The 27,144-nt window shown below is 48.5% G+C and overlaps 1 protein-coding gene across 1 annotated transcript in view; it reads left to right on the top strand.

Annotated features, from left to right (window-relative positions):
• Positions 1 to 27,144, top strand: part of col7a1l (collagen type VII alpha 1-like) — an 82,286-nt gene that overhangs the window by 12,123 nt on the left and 43,019 nt on the right. Inside the window, exons 6-34 of the mRNA XM_079755973.1 lie at positions 3,542 to 3,715; positions 4,089 to 4,252; positions 4,332 to 4,461; positions 4,755 to 4,871; positions 5,889 to 6,044; positions 7,024 to 7,140; positions 7,357 to 7,503; positions 8,833 to 8,952; positions 9,685 to 9,843; positions 10,893 to 11,006; positions 11,190 to 11,342; positions 12,922 to 13,059; positions 13,579 to 13,725; positions 14,094 to 14,213; positions 14,471 to 14,614; positions 16,496 to 16,810; positions 17,055 to 17,194; positions 17,358 to 17,481; positions 18,371 to 18,514; positions 20,132 to 20,319; positions 21,996 to 22,079; positions 22,991 to 23,008; positions 23,118 to 23,144; positions 23,308 to 23,373; positions 25,658 to 25,738; positions 25,830 to 25,856; positions 26,368 to 26,412; positions 26,541 to 26,615; positions 26,952 to 27,047. Coding sequence (XP_079612099.1) covers positions 3,542 to 3,715; positions 4,089 to 4,252; positions 4,332 to 4,461; positions 4,755 to 4,871; positions 5,889 to 6,044; positions 7,024 to 7,140; positions 7,357 to 7,503; positions 8,833 to 8,952; positions 9,685 to 9,843; positions 10,893 to 11,006; positions 11,190 to 11,342; positions 12,922 to 13,059; positions 13,579 to 13,725; positions 14,094 to 14,213; positions 14,471 to 14,614; positions 16,496 to 16,810; positions 17,055 to 17,194; positions 17,358 to 17,481; positions 18,371 to 18,514; positions 20,132 to 20,319; positions 21,996 to 22,079; positions 22,991 to 23,008; positions 23,118 to 23,144; positions 23,308 to 23,373; positions 25,658 to 25,738; positions 25,830 to 25,856; positions 26,368 to 26,412; positions 26,541 to 26,615; positions 26,952 to 27,047 — 3,530 coding nt within the window. The remainder of the gene's footprint in view (positions 1 to 3,541; positions 3,716 to 4,088; positions 4,253 to 4,331; positions 4,462 to 4,754; positions 4,872 to 5,888; positions 6,045 to 7,023; positions 7,141 to 7,356; positions 7,504 to 8,832; positions 8,953 to 9,684; positions 9,844 to 10,892; positions 11,007 to 11,189; positions 11,343 to 12,921; positions 13,060 to 13,578; positions 13,726 to 14,093; positions 14,214 to 14,470; positions 14,615 to 16,495; positions 16,811 to 17,054; positions 17,195 to 17,357; positions 17,482 to 18,370; positions 18,515 to 20,131; positions 20,320 to 21,995; positions 22,080 to 22,990; positions 23,009 to 23,117; positions 23,145 to 23,307; positions 23,374 to 25,657; positions 25,739 to 25,829; positions 25,857 to 26,367; positions 26,413 to 26,540; positions 26,616 to 26,951; positions 27,048 to 27,144) is intronic.

Here is a 27,144-nt window from a genome sequence, read left to right as displayed (position 1 = left end):
GGGGGGGGGGACTCTATAACACTGGGTGAGGGGGGTCCGTCGACACTGGGGGGGGGGGGGACTCTATAACACTGGGTGAGGGGGGTCCGTCTACACTGGGGGGGGGGGACTCTATAACACTGGGTGAGGGGGGTCCATCTACACTGGGGGGGGGGGACTCTATAACACTGGGTGAGGGGGGTCCGTCGACACTGGGGGGGGGGGACTCTATAACACTGGGGGAGGGGGGTCCGTCTACACTGGGGGGGGGGGGACTCTATAACACTGGGTGAGGGGGGTCCGTCGACACTGGGGGGGGGGGGACTCTATAACACTGGGGGAGGGGGGTCCATCTACACTGGGGGGGGGGGGACTCTATAACACTGGGTGAGGGGGGTCCATCGACACTGGGGGGGGGGGACTCTATAACACTGGGTGAGGGGGGGTCCGTCGACACTGGGGGGGGGGGACTCTATAACACTGGGTGAGGGGGGTCCATCGACACTGGGGGGGGGGGGACTCTATAACACTGGGTGAGGGGGGTCCATCGACACTGGGGGGGGGGGGACTCTATAACACTGGGGGAGGGTTGAACTAAAGTTGCAGTGGGTGAGTGTGCAACTCTTTTTACAGTGGTTGAGTGTGGAACTCTAATTGCATTGAGTGAATGTTGAACTCTAATTGCCATGGGTTACTGTTGAACTCTAATTGCATTGAGTGAGGGTTGAACTCTAATTGCATTGAGTGAGGGTTGAACTCTAATTGCATTGAGTGAGGGTTGAACTCTAATTGCATTGAGTGAGGGTTGAACTCTAATTGCCATGGGTCAGTGTTGAACTCTAATTGCATTGAGTGAGGGTTGAACTCTAATTGCCATGGGTCAGTGTTGAACTCTAATTGCATTGAGTGAGGGTTGAACTCTAATTGCATTGAGTGAGGGTTGAACTCTAATTGCATTGAGTGAGGGTTGAACTCTAATTGCATTGAGTGAGGGTTGAACTCTAATTGAATTGAGTGAGGGTTGAACTCTAACTGCCATGGGTCAGTGTTGAACTCTAACTGCCATGGGTGAGTGTGGAACTGTATTTTCAGTGTGTGTGTAAATCTCCAGTATGTTCTGGAACACTGATGATTGAACATTCTGTGCGCATCTCAGCTTCAACGACCCATCATTGATTTCTGTCCTGGGCCACACTTACTTATCTGCAGTGTCTGCAGTTTCAAATTCCTGACATATGGATCGGATACATTGGATTAACTCAGAAGTGTGTGTGTGTGTGTGTGTGTGTCTATTTATCTGTGTAAATGCATTGTGTGGTCGTGTACTTCTTGGCTTGTAATATTTGTATGTGATTGTTTCTGCTGTGTGGGGGTGTTCCTGTGTGTAGTTGTTTATGTGAGTGATTGCGTGTATGAATGTATTTGTCTTTTTGTCTACCTATTTGGTTATTTAAAAATATTGTAATGGAGTGTGTGTGTGGGTTTGCGTGTGTGTGTGTGTGTGTGTGTGTGTGTGTGTGTGTGTGGTGCTAAACAGTGTGTTGGTAAGAGTGTGTGTTATTGTCCCTGCTTGTGTGGACGTATTCTGTTGCTCACTCCAGTTACCGCATGCTGCATGAATCTGTAGTGCTAGCCAACATCTTGCCCTCTGCTCATGAATACATATTGTATCTACGCAGTACACCCACACACACACACACATACACACACACACACACACACACACACACACACACACACACACACACACACACACACACACACACAAAACAAACACATATACATATATATTCACAATAACACACACAAATACACACACACATATACACACATGTATACACGCACGCACACACAAACACAAAAACATAAACAGACGATCATGCACACTCATGCACACTCACACACAAACACGCACACACACACACATACACACACAGACACATATACACCCATACAAATACACAAACAGACGTACACTCATACATATACACATACACACAATCACACACACACACAAACACACACACACACATACATACAAATACACACACACACACACACACACACACACACACACACACACACACACACACAGACGTGCAGACGTTAACACTTCTCCCCGGCCCAGAGCTCTGCAGTAATTAGCGCTCGTTTGCCAGTGGTGGGCTAATTGTGGTGATTTTTCATCAGGCATCTCGGTAGGCACAGCCCCCATCCTTCCTCTGGGCCTGACCCCCCCATACCTGCTGATACCAAAGCTGCCTCCCCTCACACAGACTGTAGCCACGCTACATCTGCTGCACTGTGGCTAAGCTCGTCGCCTCATGACAGACAGATGGACTAGAGCCAGACTGGCTCACACACACCCAGACACACACACATACACACATGCATTGATACATGCACAGATACGTACAGTCCAAACACAGGCGTAAACATACAGACATACACACGCAGATGCACACACAGACACTCAAACAAAGAGATGTACACAAACACACATACAAACACTCTAACATAGGGACATACCGGCACAAACACACAGACTCACACACAAGAACACAAACACACAAACGCACACACACACACACAACACACACAGTTCCATTTACGTCTTCCTGGTAAATCACCCAAAATGCTCCAGAGGAGCGGAGGCAGTTAACAGATCAACAGCCCCCGCAACAAGATGAAAAATAGAACGCCACGCAGCGGGGAACATGCGTGTGTGTGTGTGTGTGTGGGGGGGGGTTGTGGGTGCATGTCTGTGTGTGTGTGTCTGTGTGTATCCATTAATCCTTTGTCAATTAATGGTCTCTCCCACTTGGGCAATTAGCAACCATTAGTGACTGTGTTCCGCATCAATCACCAATATGAACCGTCAGCTAATGGGCTTAAAGAGTTTTTTATTCTATTTATGTTATTACAAATTCGATAAATGGAGTCTATTACATTAATGTATTCTCTGTGGGTGATATTTTACAGCTATTTAAACAGGGTCACTGCTACTGAAAACAGCGCCCTGCACTCTCTCACATTTAGTTTGTATTGAAACCAGGTTGGTCTCAATGAGACTAAACTAGTCTCAATGAGACTAAACTTCTCTTTAACGAGAGTGGCCACTAATAAAGCACATAAAACGCCACAGAGGAAAACATTCTTCTACATATTGAATCATTGAAGCTGTGAGGAAAAAATACCTTTGAGGCATTTACTGTTACAATTACCTCAGTTTCAATCACAGTTCAAAGTTTAAAGTTCTCCCTTTACCATTCAGAATTCACTCTCAATGCTTTTATAGACAAAACAACACTCTAGCGGCCTTCTTAAAAGCAATACAGAAGTGCAGTAGGTAAGATTTAAGAGCTATTATTAGCGTGTAACTTGTTGTAACTTGTATTAGCGTGTAAACTACGGCAGAGAGGGAGGGAACGGCTTTGGATTGTTTAGTTTCAGAGTCGTCTCTCTTCTGCTCTCTAATCCTACAGCCGTAAGCAACGTTTAGTGTACTGAATTTATTCACCTCTTTATTGACCATCACCGATTGGTTCCCCCGTGGTGTCAGGTGTCCGGGCGGCAGACCAATCCCAGCTGAGGAGGATCGTGACTGAGCCGTGGGAGGAGCACCTCCTGATGGCCGCAGACTTCTCCTCCCTGGAGGCCCTGCTGCCCAAGCTGAGCCGCCGGCTCTGTGTCACCGCGTCGGAACCGCCCCGGCCGCTGCGCAGCGCCCCCGCTGGTGAGGAGGAGCAGGGCAGACCCTGGCCCTACTAGTATATTCTGCTGTCTGTACTGTTTCCACTTCTCATCTCAACCCCTCCCATTCATAGCCTCATTGGAATTCATCTCATCCACACTCTCTCTCTCTCTCTCTCTCTCTCTCTCTCTCTGTCTCTCTCCCTCTCTCTCTCTCTCTGTCTCTCTCTCTCTCTCTCTGTCTCTCTCTGTCTCTCTCTCTCTCTGACTCTCTCTCTCTCTCTGTCTCTCTCTCTCTCTCTCTGTCTCTCTCTCTCTCTCTGTCTCTCTCTCTCGCTCGCTCTCCCTTAACCTCTCCTACTCAACCTCTTTCTCTCTGACTCTCTTTGTCACTCTTTCACCCCCCCCCCCTCCAGAGGAGCAGCGGGTGGTTGGACCCAGGGACCTCCATGTCAGTGAGCTGGCCTACAGCTCCCTGCGGCTGACGTGGGGCTCTGCCACCGGGGACGTGACGGGGTACCGCCTCCTGGTCACCCCCGTCACCCCCAAGGGCCTGCAGGACCCCTCCCAGCAGAGACAGGTGAGGGGCAAGCCCGGGTGGGTGTGTGTGTCCCCTTTTGCTCACTGTCTGTGCTCTACTAATTATGGGATGCCTGCAGATCGACCTGAAGGGCGACGTTACTACGGTGATGGTGACCGAGCTGGGTCCTAAGAAGGACTACGCCCTGACCCTGTACGCTGTCTACCCTAACCTGCCCGGAGACAGCGCCGAGGTCACCGTACAGACGCGTAGGGCCTCACGCACGCACACACGCACACACGCGCACGCACACGCACGCACACGCATGCACAAACACAGACAATTCTATGCATATGTGCTTTTATTCAAAACACATTTGCATACAATAGTCCACCTGTAGTAAGCACATATGTTTATGTGCTAAATAAACACAGTTTTATAGAACCACATTTTTAATAATCAAGGTACGGCAATTTTCATCTGTGAATGCACATATTGTGTGTGTGTGTGTGTGTGTGTGTGTGTGTGTGTGTGTGTGTGTGTGTGTGTGTGTGTTCTCCAGCCGCTCTCCCCCAGGTGTTAAACTTCCGGGTGATCGACGAGGGTCTGTTCTCCCTGCGGACCGCCTGGACGCCCCCTCTGGGGAAGCTCAGCGGCTTCAAGATCTTCATCCCCAGGAGTATGTTCCTCACCGTCCTCATCTTCCTCACGTTGCTCTCGTCTCGTCATCGGAGTCAGCGTCAGAGAACGACCCCCAGAGAGAGAGAGACCCCCAGAGAGAGAGAGAGACCCTAACAGAGAGAGACCCCCAGAGAGAGAGAGACCCCCCCAGAGAGAGAGACCCAAAGAGAGAGAGACCCCCAGAGAGAGAGAGACCCCCAGAGAGAGAACGACCCCCAGAGAGAGAGAGACCCAAAGAGAGAAACCCCAACAGAGAGAGAGAGACCCCCAGAGAGAGAGACCCACAGAGAGAGACCCCACAGAGAGAGAGACCCAGAGAGAGGGACCCCAACAGAGAGAGAGAACCCACAGAGAGAGAGACCAACACAGAGAGAACGACCCCCCCAGAGAGAGAACGACCCCCACAAAGAGAGGGAGAGAGACCCCCACAGAGAGAGAGAGAGACCCCCACAGAGAGAGAGACCAACACAGAGAGAGAGACCCCCACAGAGAGAGAGACCGGGGACTTAGCAAGGTGCTTCTGGAAGACAGAGCAGATCAATCAGCCCTCCGACAGATGCTACGTCGGTTCATTGGACGGTTTCGGTCATGTGATCTGAAGTTCCTGAAAATGTTTAAAGTTCAAGCCCACCATCTTGGTAGTTTTTCAACAAAAATATACCAAGCAAAGAGAAACATTTCGACAACTTATTTGAATCCCCCGAATTGTTGGAAGTTTGATGTATTTAAAGTCTTCCCGCATACCTCATGGGAACCAAACGCACATCTTTAAAGTGTTATTTTTGTCTCTCATTACTATCTTGACACAAACACGCATGCACACGCACACGCGCGCACACACACACACACACACACACACACACAAACTCAAACGCATATGCACACACACACTGTATAAACACTCATAGAGTACAATTGCCCTCGTTAACGCATTGTTCCTCCTGGTGTGTGTGTGTGTGTGTGTGTGTGTGTGTGTGTGTGTGTGTGTGTGTGTGTGTGTGTGTGTGTGTTCCAGCCAACCGACCGGGCCTGACCTATGAGAGCCTTCTCCCTGGCGACGCCTCCACCCATGTGATTGACAGCTTGGAAGAAGATAAAAAGTACACCATCACTATTTATGCTGTGTACCCCGAGGGCCCCAGCGAACCAGTCTCCATAGTGGGCCAAACGCGTAAGCTCCGCCAACGGTTTGGTTCCGGATGTTTGGTTAGCAGGAAACACCTCCTCAGATAGACTGTTAATGTTCGTGTTAGAGCCTGAATCTTAATATAGAATGAATTCAATGAGAACAAATGTCTACGGAGGGATGTATTGAAAACATCCACAGATTGAACCCCTATAAATGAAAAGAATAAGGTGATAAATGTTTAGGTTTTTTTTTTTTTTACATGTATTATACAGCACCCTCTGGCGTGAATGCTACCTGTTAAATAAACGAATCAACTAAACCAAATTAAACATGATAAGACCGCTGCGGCGTCATGTCGAGAGTGGAGCATCAATTCTTCAGAGAAAACGTGTCCAAATGTAATACTATAGTATTACCATACGAGGGCGCTGATGTATAGGTAACGAAATAGGAAACGGCTGCATCGTTGTGCTTTGCTTGACCGCTGAGAAATGGCTGAAGTAAAAAAATACAGGCCTACACATTCGAACGTTGAATATGGCTTTATAGTTTTTTGTTTTCCACTAAATATTTTGTATGTCTGGCAAATATGTTCAACAACATACACAAAGTCTAGTTCCACACAATATCCGATAGATTGGTAACGTAATTTTTGTCATGTCCGACCACGGAAAGTGGTCAGTTGGAAACAGGTAAGACGGTAATAGACTCAAACTGGCGGTACGTACGGACAATGGGCCTGAATAAATCACTGACATACAATAAATAAATCAACATGTTATCGTGTCCTGCTGGCTAAAATAGCACTCAACACCAATCAAGGTACTCGTGTGCTGCCTTCAGGCGACATTGTAAGTGGTCTTGTTTCCTTAGCTACCCGAGGCTACCGTGGCTTCAGAGTCTAAAGCCACGGTAGCCACTCTAAAGTTTAGAGTGAATTAATTGCTAATGACTGCGTAGAGTACTTATTCAACATGATGCTGTACAGCTCATTAATGTTAGTAACTGCGTGTGTTTGCAGTGAAACTGGTTTCCGTTGAGCAGCTGCTGGTTCAGAACGCCACGACGGACACGCTGCAGGCCCGTTGGACGGCGGTGAAAGGGGCCACCGGGTACCGGCTCACCTGGGTGTCCGCAGGTAGGCCCCGGGCTGGGCTGCCTGTCTCTCTCTCCTCTGTCTGTCTGTCTGTCTGTCTGTCTGTCTGTCTGTCTGTCTGTCTGTCTGTCTGTCTGTCTGTCTGTTCATCTCTCTCTCTCTCTCTCTCTCTCTCCCCATCATTAATTGTATCTCTCTTTATAATTGTATCTTCTCTTTATTATCATAAAGAGCAACTAAACTGGGTTTGTCTTTCAGATGACGACATAGAGAACATCAACCTGGCAGAGAACTACAGATTCTACATGATCCAGGGGCTCCAGACGGCCTCAGAGTACATCGTCACCATCAACCCCATCTTCGTAGACATAGAGGGCCCCGTCACCAGCAGCAAGGCCAAGACACGTGAGCACAGCACCCCACACACACACACACACACACACACACACACACACACACACACACACACACACTGTTGGGGCAAAATAACCTGCTGAGCACATCACATGTACATTATAAATATAGCTAACTCCTACCCTAGCTTAATGAGCACATCACATGGCAGTCACCTTATAATATAGTCAACTTTTAACACATAACACATACATGAGAATATAGTCAGGTCAGGGCCGGAGCCAGGGCCCCATATCTCCTCCCGGCAGATAGTAGACACTCAGACAATGCACCAGTCATCCTCAAGGACGGGAGGACCACAACGGATGAATGCTCTGAAGCTCTCCCCCGTAAGGAGGAACACAAGAAGATATACATGCATACACTAGTGCCTGGGAACCAAGGTCAAGTAAAAACACACAGAACCACACACATCTCAAACGCACACACCTCATCACGAGGAGATACAGCATAAAACTGTATCACTCTGAGACTCTTCACCTTCTTCCGAAGCAGACCTTCCACGGAGGCGAAGCTCCGGACGAACCATCAGCGCTGATTAGGGACTTAGACATATTCGATTTCTCACGCTTATGACTCTGTATAACCGTTGCCACTTTACTTAATAAATCCAAGGTCCTCGTGCCGATAGACTTTATTACCTCTCCGTCTCATTTCATCTGGTCCAGTAACTAGACAGACCGTTTTTCCCAACAACACACACACACACACACACACACACACACACACGTGAGCACAACACCGCACACACAGCTTCCTGCTGCTGCAGCCAGAGTCGGCTGAGTACAGGATTGGATGCTCTCTCTATCTTTGATTCTTTTAATCTCTCTCTCTCTCTCTCTCTCTCCCTCTCCCTCCCTCCTTCTCTCTCTCTCTCTCTCTCTCTCTCTCTCTCTCTCTCTCTCTCTCTCTCTCCCTCTCCCTCCCTCCCTCCCTCCCTCTCTCTCTCTCTCGCTCCCTCCCTCCCTCCCCCTCTCTCTCTCTCTCTCTCTCTCTCTCTCTCTCTCTCTCTCTCTCTCTCCCTCCCTCCCTCCCCCTCTCTCTCTCTCTCTCTCTCTCTCTCTCTCTCTCTCTCTCTCTCTCTCTCTCTCTCTCTCTCCCTGTCCCTCTCTCTTTTGTGGCCTTGAGCGTCTGGGTCTCTCCAACACCTGGGCCGCTCGTATCTCTAGAGACCTGATGAATGGCTTCCTGTATGAGCCGGACGCTTCCCTAGGCTCCGGATCCCTCCCTAGAATGAGAGAGGAGCCTCTCTAATTGGTAAGGGCATATGTGGCCTGTTGGTATGAATGTGAGAATTATGTCACTCTCTCCCCCCCCCAGTGGAGAGCGGGGCTGTCCAGTCCCTGAAGGTGGCAGCAGTGAACACCAACAGTGCTGTGGTGTCATGGAACAGAGTCCCCGGGGCCACGGGCTACAGACTGGCCTGGGGGCCCACACACGGTACACACACACACACACACACACACACACACACACACACACACACACACACACACACACACACACACACATAGGCTACAGACTTGCCTGGGGGACACACACTAACTCACTCACACACAAACACACACTCACAGAGTGCAGACTGGCCTGGGGATATACACACACACATCCACACACAAACCTCCACGCACAAACCTGCAGAGGATAATTATTTAGTTTCTCTTATCTCCTGTTTATTTGTTCTGAATTGGCTGGTCTGACTTGGGTGAGTCATTTCAAATCATTGTCCACAACATTTATTATTTAACGATTTGCATCAATCAACTTCAGTGTGGCGACCGTCGTCACATGTTAACACCAGTTATTTTTGAATTCTCCACTCATCACTGTCCCTTGTTGTCTCATTTTAATGATGTGTGTATCTCTGTTGCTAATTCTATGAAAACCTGACTATTCTATTCACAAAATTTCACCCATCTTCATATCCTAAATTCATTCAATATTTTAGGCCTTTATTGAGAAAACAAACCCATTCCTTTGCCGACGACCTATACGCCGTCGGCCTAAAGGTCGGCTATAGCCCGACGACCTATAGCTAAAGTCAACATGTAATAGCTTGTCTAAACACTGATAAGATAATAACAGACAAGATGGTACTGATCCCAGACAGGAGGTCTGGGTAATCGTCTGGTCATCAGATAATGCTAAAAGCGTAACGTCTGGTTCCTCCAGAGTTCGTGGGTCGGGACCGGCCCAGGCAGCTGGCGCTGAACAGCAGCACCACCGAGTACCACCTGAGGAACGTGGTGTACGACACTGAGTACGTCCTGTCCCTCTACGTGCTGTTTGGCACCGTGGTGGGACCCGGCATCACCGCCACCTTCCGCACCTGTGAGTGTCCCGCCGCTTTACAGTGTTTGACAGTGGGTTTAATTACAATTACAATTAGGGCATTTAGCAGACGCTTTTATCCAAAGCGACTTACATGGGTTAATACACACATTGACCGCTGACGGCAGAGTCGACCATGCAGGGCGACAGCCAGCTCGTCAGGAGCAGTTAGGGTTAAGAGTCTCGCTCAGGGAGCACACAAGACAACTGCTCTACCTCCTGAGCTAAGCCGACCAGTGAACAGTGTGTAACAGTGTTTAACAGCATGTTACAGTGTATAACAGCATGTAACAGTGAATCACAGTATGTAACAGTGAATCACAGTATGTAACAGTGAATCACAGTATGTAACAGTGAATCACAGTATGTAACAGTGAATCACAGTGTAACAGTGAATCACAGTATGTAACAGTGTATAACAGTATGCAACAGTGTATAACAGCATGTAACAGTGAATCACAGTATGTAACAGTGAATCACAGTATGTAACAGTGAATCACAGTATTTAACAGTGTATAACAGCATGTAACAGTGAATCACAGCATGTAACAGTGTATAACAGCATGTAACAGTGAATCACAGTATGTAACAGTGAATCACAGTATGTAACAGTGAATCACAGTATGTAACAGTGTATAACAGCATGTAATAGTGAATCATAGTATGTAACAGTGAATCACAGCATGTAACAGTGAATCATAGTATGTAACAGTGAATCACAGCATGTAACAGTGAATCACAGCATGTAACAGTGAATCACAGTATGTAACAGTGTATAACAGTGTATAACAGTATGTAACAGTGAATCACAGTATGTAATAGTGTATAACAGTGTATAACAGCATGTAACAGTGTATAACGGCATGTATCAGTGTCAAAGTATAACGCTAAATAATATATATATATGTATATAGCTGAGCTGTACTAACTAATGAAGATATGAGGCCTTATTAAAGTAGCAGCCATCTTGGCCCTAAGCGCGAGCATGTAGAACCAAGATGAACCAAAATGGCCGCTGGGTGAATAAGGCCCCTCCACTATCCTTCCAGCCCCCCTCGGCTACGTGTCCAACTTCGAGGTGGTCTCCTACACCAGCACCTCCATCGACGTGGAGTGGAGTCCCATCGTGGGCGCCACTGAGTATAAAGTCACCTGGAAGACAGGTAAAGGGCATTGTTTATTCAAGCATAGCTCGATCATTACATAACTCTCTTTATCTTTCGTTATCGATTTCTGGTGGGTTTTTGAAACCAGTGTTTAAAAGGCAGAGATCCTGATATCCATAAAGTGTGTTCTGTTGGCTCGTTATCGTGTGTGTGTGTGTGTGCGTGTGCGTGTGCGTGTAGATGAAGGGACCAGCCCCCAGTCTCGGTACCTGGAGAAGAGCGTCCTGTTCCACCACATCGAAGGCCTGGAGCCCCGGACGGCCTACACAGTCAGCATCCACGCCGTCTATGGCAACACGGAGGGGCCAGAGATATCCCTGTCCCAATTCACAGGTATATGAGGCAATGCTGTTTTAACAACAAAAGTTTTATATATCTCAGAATATACACTCAAGATATAATAATTATATATATAGTCTATAATTAGTAGCAGTCATTTTCCTCCCCCCAGTTATATTATAATATCTCTTGCTCTATCTCTCTCTCACTCTCACTCTCTCTCATTCTGAACGTTTGTCATTTTCTCACACCCCATACTTACACTTACTTTTACTCCTACCTATCTATCATCCTCATTGTATGGAGGGTGTAACTCCCCCATTCTTAAATCGTACGTGTGTGTATATTCATACATGTGTGAGCGTCTGCGTGTGTGTGTATGTGTTTGTGCCTGCATCTCTGTGTGCACCACTGTGTAAACACGAATGTGTGTATGTGCACACTCATGTGTCTGTATACGTGCACGTCCGTGTCTGCATGTCATGTAACGTTCCAGCATGATAGCCAGACTGAGGACCTGAATAGCTCCACGGCGAACGCCTCGATATGGTAATTAAGAGGGTGGTGAGAGAGGGGCGAGGGAGGGGCGAGATAGGGGGCGAGAGACGGGCGAGAGACGGGCGAGGGAGGGGCGAGAGAGGGGCGAGATAGGGGGCGAGAGACGGGCGAGAGACGGGTGAGGGAGGAGTGAGAGAGGGACAAGGGAGGGACGAGAGAAGGGCGAGAGAAGGGTGAGGGAGGGGTGAGAGAGGGGCGAGAGACGAGCAAGGGAGGGACGAGAGACGGACAAGAGACGGGCGAGGGAGGGGGGAGGGAGGGGGGAGAGAGAGACGAGGGAGGGGCGAGAGACGGGCGAGAGATGGGCGAGAGATGGACGAGGTAGGGGCGAGGGAGGGGCGGGAGAGCCCTGCGGTCTGTCTCTCCCCGCCGTGTCTCCCGCCGCCGCCTGATGGACGCGTCGTGTGTTTTGTTGTTCCCGTTTTAACCTCAGCGGACGTCCCCGGCACCTCGTCGGACACCCCCTCATCAGCCTATCACTGTCCCAGCTGTTTGAGGGGGGGGGGGGGTAGGGCGGTTTATCTTTAACTGCGAAAGAAAACCAAAATAAAATGTGAGGAACTCTCTTCATTAAGTACACAGGCTTCGGGCTGAGAGGAGAGCAGATATGACGTGTTCCCGGAGAACACCGGTCGGTACGGCAGGGAGAGACGACAGGCCTGTCCCCAGCTTTACAGGAGCATTTAACTATTAACTATGTTGTCATTTTCGGCAATGTTTGTTTCATCCGACGCAGCTTGCATTGATCCAGATGAAGGTCATTAAGGAGCTGGTAGAGGTTAGCTTTAGGGCTTCTTCCTCGTGGATGCCTACAGGTCAGGATGCAGACATTGGGCATCGAGCCCTGAACACTGGCTGGGAATCGAACTCCCTAACCACAGGATATCATGGCATTGGCTAAAAGTCAGGTCACACATTTTCACAAATTGAAATCGAGACCAAATTCAATTCCCTGAAATTAAGTTCCATCCAGATCGGAGTCAAATCCATTTTGTGTTCAAGCCCCGACGTGTTGGAGGTTATGCCCCTAGTGTTCCCTCCGGAGGGGTGGCACTGAAACACTGTGTTCTCCTAGCGGCCGTCTCCGGGTCGGAGCTGATCCAGACGGTGAGGGAGGTGAAGGTGGTGGACATCGAGGTCAACTCCATCAGCCTGTCCTGGAGGGCCACCCACGGGGTGACGGCCTACAAGGTCTCCTGGAGCCACTTCCAGGGTAGGATCACCCCCCGCCCACCACTCAGCACAAGTCATGGTCTACTTTCTGCATATTTTTGATATTTGATTCAGATCTTTCCTTTTTTCACTCTAAATCGATCAATCAATCCATCTTTATCTGCCTCGTAATGGTCCAGGCGTGGATCACTGAGGATGGTCTGATATCATCTGGGCAGCTCTGGTTCCAGCGCACAATGTTCCATTTCTAACGTTCCCCAAGCTTCTTGTTTCCCGTTACGAATTTCAGAAGGGTTTTCATTATCTGAAGTGGTCGGTCTACACTGTGTTGAATTTAAACCTTACACACACGTCTCTGCTGTTTAATAGAGCGCGTCGAGTTTGTGTTCGCTGTTTATAGCCAATCACTGATTCAGGATCCAGAAACATCATCCGTCTAAACAAATATGAAGCAAAGCAAGAGGAACGCCACGGTCGCCCAGATGGGACTATATCTCAGTATTCTAAACTCTGACCTGCGTATTGACTGAACCTTGTAATGTGCCCGGCCCGCCTCTAGGGGGCGGTGTGAAGTCCCAGCTCGTGCCGGCCCCTGCCACCACCTTCACCATCCCCAACCTGCAGGGGAGCTCGGCCTATAAGGTCCAGGTGTCCTCCATGTTGGGCAGCAGGGAGGGGAGCCCGGCACTGGTCACCGCTCGCACACGTGAGTCCAACCCTGGAGGACAAACGTTGTGGTCCTTAGATGTTGCTGACGTGTCTTTTGCAGGAAAGTGAAAATATTTGTTTGACATAAACTTTTCATTGTGTTTTTCTATTTTATTTGCTGTTCATTAACTCATCTTGGACCTAAGAAAGAATGCATCGTCATGTTTAGTGAATATTATGTTGTCATTTATCAATATTGATGTAAATACATTTTATATTGCAGCTTATTAAACTGTACTTATTCTATTAAAAATCGAATGTATAAATATAAAAACATATAAACACAAGAATGATAATGTACTCAAGGAGTTTTATTACAAATATTAATAATAAAATAATGTAGAGTGCGTCTGCTCTCTGTCCCAGTGGACCTCCCCAAGGTGAACGGCTTCACAGCGCTCAACACCACGGACAGCGGCACGCTGCTCAGCTGGTCCAGGGTGGCTGGGGCCTCGGGTTACCTGCTGTCCTGGAGGCACATCTCAGGTCAGAGGTCACCTTACCGCCACACCCTCCCCCCTCCTACACATCTCCATCTCATTCCTGGGACCTCAGCTCGCACCCTGTTTATCCCAGGAGGATTGACTGGGAACGTTGCGGCTTCCGAAGCATGTCAGTTTGACCGGAGCAGGAGACCTTCTGAGGCACTCATGACTTTTGAATAACGTAGTTTATTAACTTAGGGAAAACAGGTTCTACATTATCCATCTCTCTCTCACTCACTCACTCTACCTCACCCATAGAGCTGGACACTAAGACGGAGACTCTGGGCCTGGCCTCCTCCTACAAGGTGCTGGATCTTCTGTACGGCCGGACCTACATCTTCACCATCAGACCCCTGTACGGGGAGGTGGAGGGCCCCATCAGCACCGTCTACCAGAGGATACGTAAGCACAGCCCGCTCTGGCCTCGTTAACATAAGACACTCTGGCCTCGTTAAGATAAGACACTCTGGCCTCGTTAACATAAGACACTCTGGCCTCGTTAACATAAGACACTCTGGCCTCGTTAACATAAGACACTCTGGCCTCGTGAACATAAGACGCTCTGGCCTCGTGAACATAAGACACTCTGGCCTCGTTAAAATAAGACGCTCTGGCCTCGTTAACATAAGACACTCTGGCCTCGTGAACATAAGACACTCTGGCCTCGTTAAGATAAGACGCTCTGGCCTCGTTAACATAAGACACTCTGGCCTTGTTAAGATAAGACACTCTGGCCTCGTTAACATAAGACACTCTGGCCTCGTTAACATAAGACACTCTGGCCTCGTTAACATAAGACACTCTGGCCTCGTTAACATAAGACACTCTGGCCTCGTTAACATAAGACACTCTGGCCTCGTTAAGATAAGACACTCTGGCCTCGTTAACATATAACACTCTGGCGTCGTTAGCATAAGACACTCTGGCCTCGTTAAGATAAGACACTCTGGCCTCGTTAACATAAGACACTCTGGCCTCGTGAACATAAGACACTCTGGCCTCGTGAACATAAGACACTCTGGCCTCGTTAAGATAAGACGCTCTGGCCTCGTTAACATAAGACACTCTGGCCTTGTTAAGATAAGACACTCTGGCCTCGTTAACATAAGACACTCTGGCCTCGTTAACATAAGACACTCTGGCCTCGTTAACATAAGACACTCTGGCCTCGTTAGCATAAGACACTCTGGCCTCGTTAAGATAAGACACTCTGGCCTGGTGAACATAAGACACTCTGGCCTCGTTAAGATAAGACACTCTGGCCTTGTTAACATAAGACACTCTTGCCTCGTTAACATAAGACACTCTGGCCTCGTTAAGATAAGACACTCTGGCCTCGTTAACATAAGACACTCTGGCCTCGTTAAGATGAGACACTCTGGCCTCGTTAACATAAGACACTCTGGCCTCGTTAAGATGAGACACTCTGGCCTCGTTAACATAAGACAATCTGGCCTCGTTAACATAAGACACTCTGGCCTCGTTAAGATAAGACACTCTGGCCTCATTAAGATAAGACACTCTGGCCTCGTTAACATAAGACACTCTGGCCTCGTTAACATAAGGCACTCTGGCCTCGTTAGCATAAGACACTCTTGCCTCGATAACATAAGACACTCTGGCCTCGTTAACATAAGACACTCTGGCCTCGTTAAGATAAGACACTCTGGCCTCGTTAAGATAAGACACTCTGGCCTTGTTAACATAAGACACTCTTGCCTCGTTAACATAAGACACTCTGGCCTCGTTAACATAAGGCACTCTGGCCTCGTTAACAATAGACACTCTGGCCTTGTTAACATAAGACACTCTTCAGAATCTGCTCAGGTGAAACGCCTGTGAGATCGTGAAGACTTTCTTGGTCTAAAGCGAATGGTTCTACGAGAGATGTAGACAACTTCCTACGTAGAAACCGCCTCCAGTGGTGGTGTATACTACTTTCAGGCTAGATTGACGAGAGATAGGTTGTCATCTAGAGTTTAGACTGAACTCGCGGAAGCGGCAAGTCCCGCCCTTTGCTCCGACGCCACCGGTCGTCAACCAATGGGAAGTCAGGGGACCGTCATATGCCTATGATTTGAAACACTCTGTGTTATAGCTGTTGGAAAAATTTGATTCTTGATCTAATTTGTGTCACGCTTCAAACTTGAGGCCCAATTTGTGATCCCTATATTTTGGGCTTAACAGGGAAGTAAGATATAAAGTGTCTGTACTTTAGTTTACTTTAAGGTTATACAGTTAGCGTGCAGTCGTAAACTAATACTGGGTGTTCCTCCTCCCCAGTGGCTCCGGAACCTCCCCTGGTACCAGTCCAGCCAGTAGCTCCTCCCCTGGTACCAGTCCGGCCAATAGCTCCTCCCCTGGTGCCAGTCAAGCCAGTAGCTCCGCCCTCATCTCCCCTCGACCCCGCCTCCCCTCCCGTCGCCGTCGCCGTACCTGCGGGGGATGGAGGTACCCCCAAGAGCACCCCCACCCCCGCCAAGACCCTGACCACCAAGAAGCCCCCTGGCCTAGCCAGCGTGGTTACCATGGCAGCAGTCACTCCCACCACCCCCACCCCAGTACCCAAAGCAGAGACCACGCCCTCTGCTGGGCCAGGTAAGGTTTAGACCAGAGAGACGTTATTACCTATTAGATATACATGTTGATGAACTCCATCGTCAATGTAGACAGTTAATGAGCTGGGGAAACTGATTATTATAAGATTTTACTTTTTGGGTTTGCTCATCTGTGCCTGTTTGTGTGTGTGTGTGTGTGTGTGTGTGTGTGTGTGTGTGTGCGTGGGGCGGGGGAGTGTTTTGTGCTGTTACTGTTTCATTTATTTTGCTCTCCTTATTGACAGCGTGCAGTAAGGTCAAAGCCGACATTGTGTTCTTGGTGGATGAGTCGTCCAGCATCAGCGCAAACAACTTTGACAAAATCAAGGACTTCCTCTTCAGAGCAGCCACGTACTTCCCAATCATTGGTCCTCAGGGCACTCAGGTCAGCCAATCAGCAACGAGCGGGGGATGTTAGCCTAATGTCGTAATGATTTGCATGTTGAATCTTTGCAAAATTAGTAGTATTGGTTTGTAGAGACAGACTGTGTATGTTTTTATTTTTCTGATACTAAACAGTTTCCCTCATCATTTTCTCTCTATCTCAGTTTGCCTTGGTTCCCTTTAGCAACGAGCCGCGGATAGAATTCCGTCTGAACGCCTTCAAGGACCGAAACTCTCTGCTCAGAGCCATCAGAGCACTGCGCTACGGTGGAGGAAACACCAGAACAGGTCTCTGAAACACACCAAACACACACGTTGACATGACATAACTTAAGACCATGAACAAAAGCTGAGCTCGGTCTCAGATTATGGGCCTTCATCTTTGATTGCTCTTTTCCCCCACCTATAGTTTGGTCAAATAAAATCTGATTTGGGATTTGAAGTTGCACCTTTGTTGAGTGTTTGGTGTGCACCGGATCTCGAATGAAAGGCAGAGATGCTCCAATGTTCAGCAGAAATTGATTTGAATTGACGAGGTGTGAAAGGGCCTTAAAATACCCCCTCTCAGACACTGACATGTGATATTAGACAGGTTGTGAGCCATGAAAACTTTGGTGAATGTGACACTACTTCCACAATGACATCATAGTGCAGCAAAACTATTAACCATTGAGCTTTTATTCATGAGCAGGTTAGGGGTTAGCAGGTTAGTGGTTAGGCATCTAGCTCCAGAACTCAAACAGGTAGACTGCCTACATCGCGTTGAACCAGGACGCCCAAACCACGAGACCTAAATGCATCTATAGGTCATGTATGACCTATAGATAATGTCCAACATCATGTAAAAGCAGGCTGTAGCACGGTCCATGCTACATGCCAACTAGGTGGCTCCCACCCTCTGTCTAGGTGACTTCTACTGGGTTCCTCCAGACAGGGGCACAGGATGGGGATGGTGGAAAACCGGTTTATTGTAGAGGTTGATTGACATGGAGGCCTGAGCTGGTGTTCCATGCTGCAGATGAGTGTGTGGGGATGGCTGCCTCACCGGCCCCAGAGTCCAGTCAGTCTGACTCGGTCCAGGTGAGGCTGCTTCAACCAGCCACCATCCACACACACTCTGCACAGGCTTATGCTAGGTTTACCTTCACGTATCTTTAACCTTCTACCTCCACCGTAGGGCAGAGCATCGGCTTCGTGCTGGAGGACATGTTCCAGGAGGCCCAGGGGATGAGGCAGGATGTGGCCCACGTCCTGGTGCTGATCACGGACGGCCGGGCCCAGGACGATGTGCTGCCCCCCTCCAGGATGGCACGCGCTCTGGGTACGCTCGCACCACGCACCACGCACCACGCACGCACGCACGCACACATGCACACACGCACCACGCATGAACCACGCATGCCCGCACCACGCCTGCACGCACCACGCACGCCCGCACCACGCACGCCCGCACCACGCACGCCCGCACCACGCACGCCCGCACCACGCCTGCACGCACCACGCACGCCCGCACCACGCACGCCCGCACCACGCACGCCCGCACCACGCACGCCCGCACCACGCACGCCCGCACCACGCACGCCCGCACAACGCACGCCCGCACCACGCACGCCCGCACCACGCACGCCCGCACCACGCACGCCCGCACCACGCACGCCCGCACCACGCACGCCCGCACCACGCACGCACGCACCACGCACGCCCGCACCACGCACGCCCGCACCACGCACGCCCGCACCACGCACGCCCGCACCACGCCTGCACGCACCACGCACGCCCGCACCACGCACGCCCGCACCACGCATGCCCGCACCACGCACGCCCGCACCACGCCTGCACGCACCACGCACGCCCGCACCACGCACGCCCGCACCACGCACGCCCGCACCACGCACGCCCGCACCACGCACGCCCGCACCACGCACGCCCGCACCACGCCTGCACGCACCACGCACGCCCGCACCACGCACGCCCGCACCACGCACGCCCGCACCACGCACGCCCGCACCACGCACGCCCGCACCACGCCTGCACGCACCACACACGCCCGCACCACGCACGCCCGCACCACGCACGCACGCACCAGGCACGCACGCACCACGCACGCCCGCACCACGCACGCCCGCACCACGCACGCCCGCACCACGCACGCCCGCACCACGCACGCCCGCACCACGCACGCCCGCACCACGCCTGCACGCACCACGCACGCCCGCACCACGCACGCCCGCACCACGCACGCCCGCACCACGCCTGCACGCACCACGCACGCCCGCACCACGCACGCCCGCACCACGCACGCCCGCACCACGCCCGTGCGCACACACACGCATGCGCGCGCACGCACGCACACACGCATGCCTGCATGACTGCAAGACCATACACACGCCCGCATGGACGCACACACACACGCACGCCCGCACGACTGCACAACTGCACGACTGCACAACCGCACACATGCACGCACGGACGCACACACGCAGGCCGCTCCCTGGTAGTCCTAGTAATGTCTTAGTCAAGCCCTTATTTTTGATAAACAGAATTGCTGATACTCAGCCTTTGCTTTGCCTCCGACCCAATTACTTATTATCGCAAAATTAAAGAAATTTGACCAAATCAACATCGCCGCATGATACAGATTACCCAGTGAGCGAAATGATTGGCAGTAGTTTGCTTTTGTGCTATGAATCATGAAGCAGTCTATTTGTATGAAAACACCATTTATGCAACCTTTTTGAAATTCGCTGTATTTTTTTTTGCAAATGTATCATAAAAAGTCGAAAAGGCTTACATGTCAGACATCTTCTGTGATTCTGTATACATCATCAGGTGACCTCAAGTGGGGGCTGGGAAATGCAACATTAGCATTTAAATAATATAGGTCAAATATGAATGAAAGGTCAATGTGTAGCAAGACAGGTCTCTGTCTGTCCATCAGGCGTCAGTATTCTGGCGGTGGGGGTTGCTAATGCAGACCTAGAGGAGCTGAAGCTGATCGCCGCCCCCACCAGCTACAAGAATATCTTCTTCTCCCCCACCTTTGAGGACTTTCCCTCTGTGGAGCGGGAGTTCATCCACAGCCTGTGCAGTGAGGCGCTGCTGTCTGAGTACAAGCTGGCTGACCAGGTGAGGCTGGGGGGGACACAGAAGAGATGTTGAGAATATAATATTCAGACGAGTTCTTACTGCTTTTTCATTGATATTCTTTAAAATGATGTGATATACAATTTTGACTATATTATTTATAATGTCCTACCTTTACTCTCTGAATCAGTTTGCTCTGTTGAGAACTATGTAGATTATCAATATAAAATATTGATTGAGTATTACATTTAATCAACACAGTTTCGTCTTAAAGCTAGGGTGGGTCATTTCTTTACTGTAATATTTGGCAAAACTGTCATAATAGCCAGTCAGCTATATGTTGGTGAAGTGCTCTGAGAATATCTTCCCGTTACTCTGCTCTCCTCTGCCTCTGTGTGCCGCCCCCAAAAATTGCCACCGCTCATGTACACTTTGACCAATCAGAGCGAGGCTCTGATTCTCCGTTCTTATTGGCTGTGGGACTGTCCGTTCACCTTAGCAACGACGTTGGTGCGTCCCTGCGTGAGCGTTCACGAGCCTAGCAGTCTGACAGTTTTGCACTACTACGGCGACAACAAATGAATACCAATGTCTTCATCAACGGCCCCTAAATTTCCCATTCCCCGGATACCAACAACTAACACCGCTAAGACAGCGACAAAAAGAGGAAAGACACTTGTTGAAAGGACAGCTACTAAAAGGGAGGCGGAGAGAGCTCGAAATAAAACCAGAGTAAACATTGGCGTGGCTTATGAGCGATGGAGAGAGTTACGTGACCTGAGAAACGTAAAATCGGACGCTGAGATGGCTACATTTCTTATAGACGGGTAAGGAATAGTGATATCTCTCCATGGTATATTGTGAAGAATATGTAAAGTGTCGGCTGGTATGGTTTTTTACTAGGCAGAGCCACGATAACTGTTACATTACGGTTCTGTAACGTAACCGTTTCAATACGGTTTCGTAGGATGTCTTGCGTCGGCTCATGGTTCTTTTCCGGTCCGTTTTATGTGTTAGTTATGGTCACACTAAACTGTCGGAATAACACAGAGATTGTGCTCAAATGTCGCCTAGGCCTCACAGCAACTGTGGATAATGTCCGAGTTACGTTTGTGTAAAAGCTACTTTGACACAACTGCCAAGATAAGCTCACCGAGGGAAGTGTAGCATATGATATTCCATGTATTGTTATAACGTTGTTGCAAGCTAGCAGCAGCCTTGCTAAATTTCGTGATCGCTTTAAAGTGACGGTTTCCTTGTGTGTAATCTGGCTTTCTGTGTCATTTTAACAAATATATATATTTTTTTTTAATTCCTATAATGTTTTTCTTTATTGTCCAATCACTGTTGTGATTGGACAATAAGCGCAGGAGAATCTGACATGGTGTTTCGTCTTCCTGTCAATGTAACTGAATTCACATGAACGCGCTTAACTGACGTCCGGAGGGAGGAGCTACAGCAGGTAGCGCGTGGCAGGGAGGGACCAGAGAGAACACAACGGAATCTCAACGGCTGTTTTCTCCCAAATTACCCACCCTAGCTTTAAATGAAAGAGAGCAGTGAAAAGAGCTACAGCGCAGGTTTAGCCGTACTTTCAAACAAATTTCAAAGAGAAGACGTACAGAGGGACTGAGGTGCCGTTTCTATTATTATTGTACTTAAGGATGTGATATGGTTTAATGCATGCACCTATGGCTGTGTTGTGGTTGTGTTCCCAGTCTTCCCAGCTGGACCCTCCCACTGGGGACGCCGAGGAGCTGAAGGAACCAGAGGGACCTTCATGTCTCTCCAAGTGTATGAAGGTGATCCACAGGTTCACACATGGTCTCTGAGGTCACTGTTCCACAGCCCTGTCACTAACAGGTTCACACATGGTCTCTGAGGTCACTGTTCCACAGCCCTGTCACTAACAGGTTCACACATGGTCTCTGAGGTCACTGTTCCACAGCCCTGTCACTAACAGGTTCACACATGGTCTCTGAGGTCACTGTTCCACAGCCCTGTCACTAACAGGTTCACACATGGTCTCTGAGGTCACTGTTCCACAGCCCTGTCACCAACAGGTTCACACATGGTCTCTGAGGTCACTGTTCCACAGCCCTGTCACTAACAGGTTCACACATGGTCTCTGAGGTCACTGTTCCACAGCCCTGTCACTAACAGGTTCACACATGGTCTCTGAGGTCACTGTTCCACAGCCCTGTCACTAACAGGTTCACACATGGTCTCTGAGGTCACTGTTCCACAGCCCTGTCACCAACAGGTTCACACATGGTCTCTGAGGTCACTGTTCCACAGCCCTGTCACCAACAGGTTCACACATGGTCTCTGAGGTCACTGTTCCACAGCCCTGTCACTAACAGGTTCACACATGGTCTCTGAGGTCACTGTTCCACAGCCCTGTCACTAACAGGTTCACACATGGTCTCTGAGGTCACTGTTCCACAGCCCTGTCACTAACAGGTTCACACATAGTCTCTGATGTCTGATGGATAGATGAGCAACACTTGCTACAGGCCAAGTGGTAAGCTGGTAGACTGATCTATCCAGAATATCCCTGGTGGCATAATGTCACCCCTTTGAGCGCAGTCTACAACAACACATCTGTTTTTTTGGGAAAAATAATCAATGCAAATGTTTTTTACACAGATTGCTTTTATAAAAATCTTGAGCCTGTGCTTTTTCATAACCTTATGTCAATATCCACTTTCAGGGACAGAAAGGTGAAAAGGTGAGTTGAATTAACCTTTTAAAATTATTGTGATTATTTATGACATAACTTTAGGATTTAACCTGGAATTCTTCGCTGAAATAGTTTAATAAACATTTCTTCTCTGTAGGGGACTGGCTCTGGTCTTGGAGGATTGGTGAGTTGTGAAGATGAAAATTATTTTGTATTTACTGGGTGCAATGCAAGGTCTTCACCATTGATTCCTCTACAAATTATTCTTATTCAATAATTTCATAGTTTGAAGCATCGGTTTTCTTTCATTGTTCTGTCTGTCTGTCTGTCTGTCTGTCCATTTGCAGAGATTTCAACAAACCCCTGGAAAGCCAGATCCCTTTGCGCCATCCAAAGGGGAAAGAGGGGAGAAGGTAATTCAGAACCACCACGCACGCACGCACACACACACTGAGGGAGAATTTGACTACATCCTTTGAAGGATTATGATTAATATCTTGCCTTATATGCTATATGAATGAGATAAGCGTGGAAAAGAGAGTCATTGGTGAGTCTCCTGAAGAGACTTTGATCTCTTAAAGAAGATCATCCGATGTTCTCTGCCATCATTATGTACTAATATTCCTTGTACAATAGATTTCTTCTGATGAGGTCGGGACAACCTAAAAAGTGTTGTCAATGGAATGGATGTGGAAGGCTAGGACAGAGGGGAACTCGGTGTTCCTTGACGAGGCAAGGTTAAAGGATGAGGGGAAACTGGGTGAAAGGTTTGTGGCCTTTCACCCAGTTGAACTTGAAGACCTTTAACAGAGGAAGAAACAGAAGTTAGTTGGCGTTAAAGCCAGGTATTGACATTGTTTGATAACACCCCTGGCTTGTTATCATGGGAGGAATCACAGAAGTGAGGTTATAAAAACTGTTGGCCGAAACTGGAAAAGGAAGTTGTTGTTCTGCAGACCAGCTTGGCTTCTGTATTCCTTTTTTTGAAGTTCTAAATATTGGCCTTCAATTTTATTCGGTGGTTTCCTGCCCTGTTATCTTGGAAGAGTTTAAGGGATGTACTTTCCACAGCAACACCAACACACACATTTTCACAGTGCATGCATGTTAGGAACCCAATTAAGTTTCTGTATATTGATGCATAGATAAACAAGAATATATCGGCACCACTTTCAGAACCAATATAAGTAAAACGTTGAATGTTAAATGTTAAAATGCTCTCATCATTAAACATTGGTCAATTTCGATCACCCTTCATCTGGGCTTCATTGCTTTGGATCCATGCATCTCTCTGTGCGAAGTGGCAACAGTGTGTTAGTATATTTAGTGCGTCAGCTGAAAGCAAATACCGAGAGCAGACTGGGGATATACACCACACAGCTGGGAGTTATTTGGTTAATTATAACCATTATAACCAGCCGGTTTTATGTAATAGTCAATAGTTACAGGAGCTCCGTTCTGCTTCCTTCATCTGGCAGTAGTATCCGTCCGCTATGTAAGTCTTCAGTTTAAACACTAAAACATTAAATTCGGTCTTCAAATCTGTGACTGTAATTAATTGCTTTGTTTATTAATAAAGGCCTTAATCACAGATTTGGTGGTGGATATTTAATAGTAAGCCCTATGTGTGCAGAGTGTCAGGAAGAGGATATGACCCTCTGGTTCTGACCGGTTATCTGGGAATAACATCAGAAGTGGAAAGGTGAAGCTAAGTGTCGGCTACACACAATTAAATGTTATCATTATCACGTTTCATTTGGGTGATATCAAATGTTTTAACAACCACCAGCATTTATCTTTTGTTTAACTTCTAAATTACTGAGCCAAATGATGTAATAAAACGGATTCTGTTACATCAATTTATTAAAAAAGCGAATGTGGTCGATATATGAAAACTAATGGGGACAAATACCTTCCATTATGGCTAGACATCAAATGGGTTCTGTCTGGGAAGAATAACCAACCACACTCTATATTAAAAGACATCACTTTAATGACTTGCATATTCCATTTCATCATAGTTTTCCATGAAGTTTAAAAGGAATCACGTTGTACTTTTGTCTTTTCTCTACTTATGTCTTCAAGTCGTATGTGTTTCCTATGACCTACAGCAAGTAGGTTGAGTACAGACTTCCATATTCATTACTGACAAATGACTGAATGACGACGAAATCAACCGTTTTCCGATAACTACATGTTATTGTACCAGCAGAATCGCTGCAATACGTTGTCTTTGCACTAAGTCATCAGAAGAACAACATGGTTGGTGACATCGATGTGTTTTCCGTTGGTAATGCTGCTCCACGTTAGCACTCTGTAATGACGCACGTCGACAAGCGGCTCAGTGATTTACTGGTACACTGCTCTGTGAAGATGTCTTCTATTTTCTGTCTTTCTTGAAAAAAACCGGAAACTACTGTTATTCCATTTGCCTTCTTCACCAGTACCGGTGGGGGGGGGAGAAAATGCTTGACCCCTAGCGAAATAACCACGTTGCTTGAATGGTACATAAAGGTTGTCTTATGGCCCCTCGAAACAACTGGCCCCCCGAAACAACTGGCCCCCGTAGAGGACTTGTCTTCACCTCTCCCTATATCCCTTCTCTGGTCAGGGCCTTAGTGCCTCGGGGGTCACTAGTCTGTCTCAGCTTTTGGTTTACGGCGGTATTACATTGCATACTTTCCCTCCCCTCGACAGGGACCATCCGGAACAGACGGTATTCCTGGGTTGCCGGGGAGACCGGGGAGGTCTGGACCTCCCGGTTCTGCTGGCCAGCGGGTAACGAGGAGCCTAATGGAGGCGTGAGCAGATGTTGTGTCTGGGGTTTATTCGTGTTTCGTCTTGGACTAACGCTGATGCTTTTTCACAGGGTGGCCAAGGTGTTCCCGGTGACATGGTATGTTTCTAAAAGTGAATAAATAGTATTAATGAACAAAAACCTTTATTTATTAAGCATAACCTTATTTTATATTTAGTCGACCAAGTTGGAGTACAGGATATAGGAGTATAATGCAGGGGGTTGATCAGTTGTCAATGTTTTCTTTCCGTCAAGTTGTCAGTCGCCATCATAAGCTCTCCGCCGTTCCAGTGAACTATGCCCTCTTTTCGGGTTCATACACCTTGTTGTAAATTATGTTAAACGTCTCCACACAATCACACCTTGTTGGTCGTAAATCCATCTGAAGAGGAGTGTTGTGTTCATAAACATCCTCAGACAGCACAGCAACTCCCACATCCCTTCATTGATGTTATTTCCACAAACACAATTGAATCACAGTAATAAACACAATCAAAGCAGAACAGACACTGTTTTGTATTGCTCTCTTCAAAAATAAGTACTGGATGGCTTTACTGTATTTACCGATACTAGAGCGCTTCAGAATGAAATATGGGGCTTTTCTTTTCAGGGCCCTCCTGGAAACACAGGGTCCAAGGGCCAGAGGGGAGAGAGGGTGAGTGGAACCAGCAGCCTTCTCAGACCTCTCAAACATGTCCAACACCCACCACCCTGACACCCGTTGTACGGTAGAAGCCGTTGAGTCCACACGCTGGTTGACCTTCGACCCTCTCTGCCTCGCAGGGCGACCCGGGGTACGTGATCGGGGGCACGGAGGCCGGGTACGTCCCGGGACGGAAAGGAGAACCAGGTTCCTCTGTAAGTAATCCCCAGGAGAACCACAATCACTCGTTTACTTGACGTTTGCTTTAAATGTCCTTCACGTTTACTCAATGGTGATGCAATGCAGGTTGATGTTTAAATGATGGTTACTTGATGTGATTTTGACTCCATGTGACTTACGCCTGGTTTAAGTGACTTATGTGACTTACATGAGGATCAACACTCATCCTGATATTTACAATATAGAAACATGGCAACTCCATTCTTGGGTCTCTGCATGGCGTGGACACCGTCTACATGCTACTGACATGAATCCCACTTATCATGTTGATGTGACGTTGATCACCGCACACCTCTGCCTCTATATCCCAGGGCCCTCAGGGGCCTTCGGGGGTACCGGGGGTGTCTGGAGCCCCAGGCCTGCCGGGACAGGAGGGCCCAGCCGGGCCCCCGGGGATATCCATCAAGGTACCGTGGCCCCTGGTGATCGGGGTTCCTCAGGCTATGTCATGGACACCTTGGATAAGCTCCTCTAAAGTAGATGTTCTAAAGCGTGTGACGTGTG

This window comes from Pollachius pollachius (genome assembly GCF_949987615.1).
Source record: "Pollachius pollachius genome assembly, chromosome: 18".
Classification (NCBI taxonomy): Eukaryota; Metazoa; Chordata; class Actinopteri; order Gadiformes; family Gadidae; genus Pollachius; species Pollachius pollachius.
This window is presented reverse-complemented; position numbering and strand designations above follow the sequence as displayed.